The 10,699-nt window shown below is 45.2% G+C and overlaps 1 protein-coding gene across 1 annotated transcript; it reads left to right on the top strand.

The window, feature by feature from the left end:
• Nucleotides 1-207: 207 nt before the first annotated feature.
• LOC307057609 (heat shock factor-binding protein 1-like) lies at nucleotides 208-439 on the top strand (the record flags this gene model as incomplete). The annotated part of the gene is given in 2 exon segments (XM_079710785.1): nucleotides 208-402; nucleotides 404-439. Coding segments are annotated over 2 exon segments (231 nt in total).
• Between the last annotated feature and the right edge of the window lie 10,260 nt (nucleotides 440-10,699).

The following is a 10,699-nucleotide window of genomic DNA, read 5'->3' as shown; positions in this document are numbered from 1 at the left end:
CATTTTATAATGGAGGAAGCCAAAACAGGAAGAAATTAACTTACTTCAGTACAAATGCAAAGATCAAAGTGCAGAACCATGTGACTAGCATGTTACCCTGTATAGAAAAAGGAATGAGGGATAAATATGGTTTTATTTACATGTACATAAAATATATCCAGGTAGGTGACCGTCTGAGACAGCACCGCCAAGCTGGGAACCAGGGAGATGGCAGAGACAGAGCCCAAGACCGTGCAGGATCTCACCTCGGTGGTGCAGACACTTCTGCCACAGATGCAAGATAAATTTCAGACCATGTCCGACCAGATCATTGGAAGAATTGATGACATGAGCAGTCGCATTGATGACCTGGAGAAAAACATGGCAGACCTCATGACACAGGCCGGGGTGGAAGAGCTGGACGGGAAAAAACAAGATCCCTGCCACACAGAAGAGTTGAAGGTAGCTCATCTGCCCTGGAATCTGGAACACCCTTTTTACAAGCCAAGAGAAGACAGATGGCTTTTTTGCAACTAACTACTATGTGCAGACAGGTTTTATATTATAAAGTGTGCCTTCTTCTTACCACATACTATAGAGTTAGTTTATAGAGTGATTTCCCTCCCCTGCCTCCCATGTTTCCTGAACATGGTAAATTCACATCTTGGACCTTGGTCAGTTGTGCTATTAAACACTAAAACTTTGGCAGTTCCTGCATACAATTGTCAAATTTTTTAGTGTATCTTTGTGAAGTCACTTTTTTTCTATCATTCCCTTTGTAGTAGTTGCTGCTTGATACAAGTTGCTGTGTAATTTTTTTATTAGACATAGGATAGATCCTTGGTTATAATAAAATTTTGTGAAATAAGGCATTTATAGTTAAGGTTCTTTGATTCTCAGAGTGACCGATGAGTGAACACCAAATAGTGTGTTGGCGATACTTTCCAAGTGGTTAAAAACATTTAAAAGTGTGTATTCAGAAATATCTGGCACTGCTCTGTTGCCAGAACTCGGAATGGAACCATTTTATGCCCGAGTCCTTGAGGTCAGATGCTACAGTAACGCAGAGTGACCACGGCCACTTTAGTGTTAGAATTTTAAAATATGGACAATGACAGAGTTGCCTGATGTGATGAGGCTTTCAGCAGTTAGAGTTTTGCATGAGGTTTGAACCTTCAGTAGGACCCTACCTTGTCCATCTACAGCAGTTACCATAGGAAATCTGGCAGGACTTTACAACTAAGCTACTCCATCTTTTGAGCTACTGGCTGGGAAAAGAAACAGAAAAGGAAAACAGACCATGTTAAGTCCGTGCCTACTAAATAACTAGTTGTAGGCTTGAGTTTTTAAGAAATAGTTCCTTTAAACTGTTTCTTACCTAAATTCGAGCAGAGTAGTGGTTTTATTACTGATAATGGGAGACAGGGAAAATAACTCCTGCGGCTCAGCCTGCAGTGTCAGGAGTGCTGAGCCCCAAGGCTGTGTTGATGGGAAGGAGACCCACGCGGCTGTCGCAGCAGGATGATTTTGTATAGAGAATATGGAAGAAGTTGGGGAATGGAACAGTGCTTTGGAGAGGGAAACCCAGAGTCAACACAGTATGATTTTTTTCAAGTTTCCTATGTCACTAGTCTTAATTGTTTGAATTGCAAATATATAATAATATTAAGGAATAATTTGTCCTATTTATAAATTATATGGGGAACACAGAGGAGTGGATTTCTTCTGGGATAAAATGAATTCCCCACTGTCATCACCAAGCCGGAGAAACTCCCTCACTGGGCCACTAGGTCACGAGGTGTGTCCCTGAAAGCCCAGAGCCAGCTGGACTCAGGGGCTGGATGGAACCGCATGCAAGATGCTTCCAAGCCTGGGAAATGGCAAGTGGACAGTTGGGATGTAAGCAGTTGGCTTCCTTAAGTAACAGGAATGTTTCCCCTGACCAAAAATACCTGCCATGAATAAAGGTGCCTGAAATTCTAAAATATATATATATATATATATATATATATATATCCAGAAAAATATGCAAGACAATGATGACATTTATTGCCTGTTGGGCAAGGGATGGGTGGCTAAAAAACAGGGATGCAGGCAGATGCAGATGCAAGTCTTGGAGTCACTGAAGCTTATACAATTTGGGAGGGGGCAGCTTTTTTTTTTTTTTTTTTTGGCTGCGTTAGGTCTGTTGCTGCGCGCGGTCTTTTTCTAGTTGCGACGAGTGGGGGCTACTCTTCAATGCGGTGCACGGGCTTCTCATTGCAGTGGCTTCTCTTGCTGCGGAGCACAGGCTCTAGTCCTACTGGCTTCAGTGGTTGCAGTGCACGGGATTCAGTAGTTGCAGCACACAGGCTCAGTAGTTGTGGCACACGGGCTTAGCTGCTCTGTGGCATGTGGGATCTTCCCGGACCAGGGATTGAACCCGTGTCCTCTGCATTGGCAGGCAATTCTTAACCACTGCGCCACCAGGGGAGTCCCAGGACAGGGCAGCTTTTAAAGAAAAAATAATACAAAATGAATATAGAATTAGGTACAGGACCTTAGAAGAGGCCTATTATAAATGAGGGTCCCTGAAGTCGAAGCTTACATAACTTCACGTTAAATCTGCTTCCAGCTGGAAGAAAACATTTCACTGTATGTGCTTTTACATGTGTACAGAGTTTGAATCATGTGAATGTATTGCTTATTCAAAAGATATATAGTTTTTTAATTAATATTTTTAAATGCTATCTCTTCAACTGATAGCATGACACAGGCCTTTTAAATTGTGAGAAAAGCAAGTAACTAAGTATTTTCATTTGTTTACAAGCAGAGAAGGAGGTGCGTGTAGCAAGCTAGAGAGGGTGCTGAGAAGAAATTCTGGAGTTGCCTGTTTACTGGAAACTGAGGGGTAGTGGAAGGTGGGGATTTACCTCCATCATTTCAAAGTACAGACTCGTGCTGGGAGTCTGAAAGGCTTGAGTATGTTATACTTACCAGACTACACATCACCTGCTGTACAAGTAGGGTTAAGGAGAGAGTCCCTGCTCTTTCAGAAGCTTACAAGAGGAAAATAAAAACTCAAATAATATTGAACTGATTGCTAAGAGGGAGGTTGATTTCCTGGAAACAAGGGCTGGAGGACCAAGGAGGTGAGTGGACTGGATGTTAATGCTCTTTCCCAAATGGATCTGATGGTCCGTGGTTTTCTATTATTGCAGCCAGGACAAAGAGGTCCTTTACTGTAAACTACCTAGAAAGCATTCATTCTCTTAACCGCTCAATTAGGATAATTTACCCTCGTGATAAATGGGACTGTTCCTTCTCTGTGATTTAGTCTGAGCGGGCCTCCTTCTAATGCAGGTGAAAATAGCTCTGTTCTCAGCAGATGGCCAACCTGTGTCCTCACCACCCTAATGCCTCAACCTTCAGCTTGCAGCGTGGCTCGGCAGAAGGGATTGATCACAAGCCCCCAGGTCAGTGGGAACATAAACTAGATAGCACCTTCCTCCATATATCTCTCTCCCATAGACAGAACAAATTTGAACATGCAGAGAATCTGGAGTGAACACTAAGGAGAATCTTCTGACAGTTAAGAAACATGAAATACTGGAGTAAGGGAAGAAAGGAACTGCATGTTTCTCAGATCCAGAGGAACCCCACACTTTGGATGGTTATTTAGGTGCTGTCTTAGTTACAGTGGAGACAGCATGCAGCCCTCAAGGACGCTTAAATTTCCCTCTACTTTTGAAATTCCTTAACGATTGAACGACCTTTTGTTTGTGTGATGTTTTATTTGAGTCAGGAGTGGATCCCCTTTCTTTCTCTATTGAAGGGGGGAAGGCAGTCGATGGCCACAGAAGTCAAAATCAAACAAATGCGAGCGGGGAATGTCTAGGGGAGGGTGATAGAAAGTGTTACCCTTACAGCCTTTGAGAACTGAAAACCAGGAGAAATTCAACACGTGCAACAGACTACTAAAAATAAGTTTTAGTTCCATGATGTGGGCAGGCTGGTTATGGGGTTAGAGGAGCAGAAGGGGGGAAAGGGAAGAATAAAAAGGTAATAAATGTAATATAAGATGAAAAAGAAAGAAAGAAGAAGAGATAAAGCATAAACGTAGAGAACGAAGGAGTCAAGAGGAGCCCAGACAGAGTGATGGGAAGCAGTAACGCGGGCTAGGATCGTGGACTATTATTCGCCCCCTGGTGGCCTTCATGGGTATTGCACCAAGCCAGCGACTTCTAATTGAATGTTAAATGTTCGCATCTGTGGGCACAAATGGGGGGCTGCCAAGGCGGCAATTTCCCATGGGATGGATTACCTATTCTATATCAAGAGTAGAATATTAAGCAAAGTCTGATGGCTCTTCCCTTGTTGTAGCACCTCGGGAGCTGCGTACTGGATGAAGAGCAGGAGGTAGGACATCTGAGAGTTTGGGTTCCAGTGTTATCTGTATCATTGAACAAGCTACTCGTCTCCTCTTTGCCTCCATTTTCCTTTAATAATCATGAAAGAACGCAATTTTTCCAATTCATATCTCTGTAAAGAAGCTGCCTAGTATACAGAAAAAAAACAGCAGTCTGTAGAAAGTTTCATCTACTACCCCAGCTTTCTAAGCAACTTCACGTCCACTGCCACAGTGGGAGGTGAGCAAGGGGGCGCTCTTTTTTTTTTTTTTTTTTTTGCGGTACGCGGGCCTCTCACTGTTGTGGCCTCTCCCGTTGCGGAGCACAGGCTCCGGACGTGCAGGCTCAGCGGCCATGGCTCACGGGCCCAGCCGCTCTGCGGCATGTGGGATCTTCCCGGACCAGGGCACGAACCCGTGTGCCCTACATCGGCAGGTGGACGCTCAACCACTGCGCCACCAGGGAAGCCCGGGGGCTCTCTTTGAGTGCTGTGTGCTGCACTCAGACATTCAGGCTCCCTGAGAAGGAGATATGGTGCCGGAGTCTCCCTCCAAGGAGCTTTCCAAAGCGACCGTCTCACCAGGCCACCGGGCTTCCTGGTCTGGACTCCTCCTTGGCTACCTGGAAGGCCTTCCTGTTGGCACTCTCGCCTTCCTCCAGGGAAACCTCCAGTCAGCGGCAAGAACAATCTTCCTAAGACACACGCCATATCACACTATTCCAGGGCGAATCCTTCCGGTGGTTCCCCACTGCTCCCAGAACAAAATCCAAACACCGTTCTGGGGCCTGCAGGACCCTGACAGTATCTGTCCTACTTGCCTCTCCAGCCTCACCGTGCGCCCCTCGCCTTCCCTCTCACTGTCCTGTGGCCACACTTGCCTTCTTTCAGCTCCCCTAAAATGCCCAGATCTTGCTTGCCTGGGTGCCTCTGGCTCAGGACCCTCCTCCCTATGACTTTTACATGGCTGCCTCCCCCACTCCTTCTGGTCTCAGCTTCAAGGCCTTCCCTCAGAGAACCCTTTCCTGGGCTTCCCTGGTGGCGCAGTGGTTGAGAGTCCGCCTGCCAGCGCAGGGGACGCGGGTTCGTGCCCCGGTCCGGGAAGATCCCACATGCTGCGGAGCGGCTGGGCCCGTGAGCCATGGCCGCTGAGCTTGCGCGTCCGGAGCCTGTGCTCCGCAACGGGAGAGGCCACAACAGTGAGAGGCCCGCGTACCACAAAAAAAAAAAAAAAAAAAAAAAAGAGAGAGAGTTCTCTCCTAACCATCATGAAGTAGTTCCTTCCGTAATCTCTTCTTGGGCCCTCTGCTTATGTCCCTCAAGCACTTATCATCCCTCAAGCACTTATCATTTAGTTTATTTCCTTGTGTGTGTCTGTGTGTCTGCGTGTGTGCCTCCGCAACCAGACTGTAAGCTTTAAGAAGAAAGGGTGACATCTTTGGGTTTTTATTGACTGTTGCAACCCCAGGGCCTTTGCCCAGTGTATGACCCATAGCAGGTCCTTGAATTGTTGCTAAACGAATATATGAATGGATGGGTGAATAAAGTGGAATTTGTGATTTTGGAGAAACAGGAAAAGTGAAACTTCACAGGTTTAAGAAAACTGGAGCAGGGTGTCAAGGGGGGGGTGCTTTTGGCAAAGCCATCCTGGCAGAAAAGGTGCCAGATTTGAGGGAGAGGCTTGTGAATGAATCACAGCCACCAAGATCAGAAAGTTTGAGAAGTTAAGATGCTTGGAGAACCCTCACACCAAACTGTGGGATGCATGGTGTAGAAATAATACTGAGTTTCTGTCTTTATACTACATTTAGAGGTTTTGGGGGGAGGAGCGATGGGGGTGCAGATGAGAGAAGGGAGAAAAACTGAACTGTCAGACTCAAAGCAATTAAGTCCATCAGAATGGAACAATCGCTAAGGAAGGTGAATTTCTTGGCTTATAAACCTTCACAGGGCTCCTCTGTGCTTTGGATATGCAAATGTCTTTACCAACTGGCATCACCCGAGGAAAGAACAGCCTCCTTATCCACCCAAAGTCTCGCACCTGCTCCAGGATCTTATCACAGTGCTCTAGGTGTAATTAACTTGAGTGACGACATGCCCTTGAGGTGCTTGTCAAAAACTCCCTTCCCAAAGGGCTGTCAAGCCCTCTCTAGGGGATCAGAAATGGAGGGAAGAGGGAAGCCTAGGGCCTGCATCACTAGCATGTAAGCTCCAGGAAGAGGACTGCAGTAGGTACTCAGACATACTGTCAGGCAACTGCAAGCATGCAACAAGTATCTGTATGTTTAATTAGTGTCAGAAAGAGTCCTACAGTGGAAATGATGTTCCCCGTTCCAGCCCAGCCTCTACCTGGTCCTTGATGTCAGGCACAGCTAATTCCTCTGGGTGTGGTTTTACAACACACAAAGGTGCTGTCTGAACTAGCAGCTGATCTGGCCTCTGTTTCCTCACATATAAAACCACATAGTCCATTCTAGCTTTAAAATTCAACATATCAATATATCTGTGAATCTTCTATCTATCAATGCATATTTGTTCGTTGCCCACTGATACAATAGGAGTGGACTGGTTTTATGGTTGTCAGATAAAATATAGGACCCTCAGTTAAATTTAAATTTCAGGTAAGTAATACTTTTTAAATATAAGTACATGCATGCAATGTTGGGGACAATTATTTGGGACATTTGCTAAATCTGACAGTTTTAGCTATTTGTCTTCTTTCCTCCAAATACTATAATCTTTTGGAGGAACAGGAACAGGATCTTATTCATCTTTGGAATCCCTTGCAATTGTGTCTGCCAGATTTTTGGATTTCACAGACTAAATATAATTGGATATTTTTGAAAGAAAACTACTTTTTTTTTTTTGTTTTGTTTGTTTTGGTACGTGGGCCTCTCACTGTTGTGGCCTCTCCCGTTGCGGAGCACAGGCTCCGGACGCGCAGGCCCAGCAGCCATGGCTCACGGGCCCAGCCGCTCTGCGGCATGTGGGATCTTCCCGGACCGGGGCACGAACCCGTGTCCCCTGCATCGGCAGGCGGAGAAAACTACTTTTAATTTTGGTAAATAGAGGCATTTATGACATTCATCACTTTACTAAAGAAAAGTCAGTTAAACTTTAAAAAACTACTAGATGAACTCTCAAGCCATTTAATGTAATTTACATAATTATATAAATCTTTTTAAAAATTAACTTTACAAGATGCCTATCACATTGTCCTTTTGTTTGTGTGCGTCTAAGGCAACCAGGTGACACTTCAAACCAGTTGTCACTGCCCAACTGACCTGCATTTGGGAGCTTCAGCTGTGCAGAGTTTATTTGAAGGCCTTGCACGATGTTTTCACTTTTTTGTTTTAGCTGCCAGGAAGCCCTGAGTTAGTTTGGAGCTCAGCTGCTATAACTAGGCTCTTCTCTCCCTGCATTCCTTGGCTCCGGCGCTTTCCTCCAGGCCTTTAAACATTTTCAATGAAAGAATTTTTACTATAAGTTGCCTGAAGAACTTTGGAAGAATAGAAATTTAAACAAAAAAGCCGTGCATATAACAGTACTCAATAAACGGTGCTGTTGACAAAGCAGATATGAACAATGAGTGGTATTTGATTAGTTTACTCTCTGAAGACAAGGTTTTTTTTTTTTAACTGAATTCTTTTTTTTTTAACATCTTTATTGGAGTATAATTCTAATTCCCATTCTTAGAATTTTTGAATGTTTGAGCTAGAAAGGTAAGCACATCTTTTAGTTCAAATCCAGACTCCCCGAATTGGGATTTTGATCCCATGAATCCATAGGAATACTAGAATGCAAGCTCCACTGGTCCACATGCCTTTTTAGCACACATCAAAGGGCAATATGTCATTCTACAGGCGAGCCAACTGAGCACAGCGAAGGGCAGTGACTGTCGTATGAATTGGTGGCAGACGTGGGTGAAGTGCCCAGCACCCAGCTTTCTTAGCAAATTAACTGAGTCTGCTGGGGAACAGAAAGGGCAGGGAAAGATGTTCATTCATTTCTGTTCACACTATATAGTAGGAAGTGGCTGCTGGGTGTAGAGAAATGAAGGACCTGAGAAGATTGACCTCAAATAATAGCAACATCCCTCTCCCATCTGTTCTGGGATTTCACAATTCACTAAGTGCTTCTCCCATATTTTCTCAATTTGATCCTCACCACAACAAGGAGATTTAGCAAGGTAGTACTGTTTTCTCGTCCTAACTTTATAGTTGAGAACTTAGAGGCATGGTCATGTGTTGATGTGGCCAATAAAAGGGATGGAGCTGAGATCTGAACACTATCTAGTGCTTAACTTCACTCAAGGCCTGTAGCCAGGCCAATGTTTTTGTCATTTAAAAAACCAAACCGATTTACTTTTTCAAAAGTCACACAACTTCTATATGATTATTATAAGAAAATTCAAATAATTCAGAAAAATATAGATTAAAAAGGAGAGGAGTGTATCCCATCCTCCCCTGTTCCTGAACTATGAGTTTACATGCATTTATAGGTAGGGATTTTTTTTTTTAATGGATCAAACTATACACATTGATGTGCTTTGTTTTTCTTAACAATACATCTTGGCCATTTTTCCAAATCCTTAAGTAGAGATCTACCTCTTTGTTTTTAAATGAGCCATGTTTGAAAATAGAATAGCAACATTTATGTGAATACTGATGACAGGGAAATATTATATTTACCATCAATATTTAATAGTGGAGTTGATTATGGAATGGAAAGGGTGTTGGTGCTCAGAAATGGGGTAAACTGACTCTGATAGCGTCAGCTTACTAATCTTCTCTCAAAAGTGTGGGCTCCAGAGTCAGAACCACAAATAGGCTAATAAGGCTTTGAAAAAGTTATCCAATAGCTGCTCAGTTTTCCTATCTGTAAAAGGGAGATACAAATACTGTGTGTTCCTTAAGGTTGTAGTGAGGATTAAATGAGATAATTCACATTAAATGCTCAGCACAATGACTGATGAAGACAATGATGATGACAACAATGACAATGACGACAATGCTAATTCTCTTTTGATCCAAGAAGGTCAGGTCGGGGTTGGAACAGCAGGTGGTGCTTAAATTGCAAGGTTATCAAATCAGGAATGGATACCCCTGGGGATACTTTTGTTAAGAGCTACCAAATCCGTCTGCCCGTCTCTCTGTGTTACTATGAGATTAGCCACAGTTGCACTATCTTTGGCATGTCAAATCAAACTCGGTGTTACTACGATGTTGTACATTTTGCATAGCTCATATTGCTTCCTTCCTGGGTGCTAATAAAAATAAGGAAGAGCATGGAAAACAAAAAACAAAAACCTCCAACAACTCCTGACAGCGTGACTCCAGTTTTGGAAACAACAACGCAGGCTTTCACGATCCGGTGCTTGCTGAAACCTTTGAGGGACTCGAGGACTACAATTCCCAGGGTGCACCATTTCAGCCCCGCCCACGACGTTGCGTCTCCTAATTCTCACCAGGCTCCGCATTCAAACTACAAATCCCAGAAGGCCCTGCAGCACCGCTGGGGTCTCACATCTGAGGTCTTTCACTTTTTAAAGCGTAACTGGGGCCGCGTTGCCCTCTGGGAAGTGTAGTTCCTCGGGGAGCGACCCCCCACCACCAGTACTACCTCTGAGGCTCGGCTGCTGAAATAAGGGGAGCGAACTGGCAGCGCTCGAGTAACTGGGCCTAACCGGCCACCCGGAAGAGTAACCTGGCTCGGGGGGGCCCTGGAGACGCGCCTGGGTTCGGGGTCGGGCGCGAATGTGGCTCACGTTCTAGGCCTCACCGGGTGAGAAGGTAAATTGGGAGGAAGGCGGCGGTGGCGGACGAGACCAAATGCCACCCTGGAGCAGGGAGTGGGCCAACGGAAAGGGTGAATCCAAGTGGAGATGATAGGGGTGGGAGTGGCGCTCCCATACTGCCAGGTCGGGGAGAGGCGCGCCCCCAAAATGGGGTGGAACACAGGTCTCAGCACAAAGAAGAGGGGCCTCCATGTAGTGGGATGGCTTTACGGTTTGGGGCTGATCAATGGGACTTCATCCCATGGCGTCATCTCCCCTGGCTAGTGGAGGCAGCGCACCAGGCCTTGGACCTGGAGAGTTTGGGGACGCAGCAGAGCGCTGGTTGGAAAGTTAGGCAGGAGTGTTTTACCCGGGGAGCCTGAGAACTGCAGCCGAGCCTGGGAACGATGCCTTTCCCTAACACCTTCTTAACTGCTGGTGGTTGGAGGAAGTGGAAGGTCTCTAGAGATCGATGTTTGGAGTTCTGGTCAAAGAGGGTCCCCGCAGGAAGGAAACCTTTTTACCCTTGGGCGTTTCTCAGAGGCCCCCCACCTTGTC

The sequence above is a fragment of the Hyperoodon ampullatus genome (assembly GCF_949752795.1).
Source record: "Hyperoodon ampullatus genome assembly, chromosome: 8".
Classification (NCBI taxonomy): Eukaryota; Metazoa; Chordata; class Mammalia; order Artiodactyla; family Ziphiidae; genus Hyperoodon; species Hyperoodon ampullatus.
The sequence above is the reverse complement of the archived record's forward strand: the minus strand, read 5'-3'. Positions and strand labels throughout refer to the sequence as shown.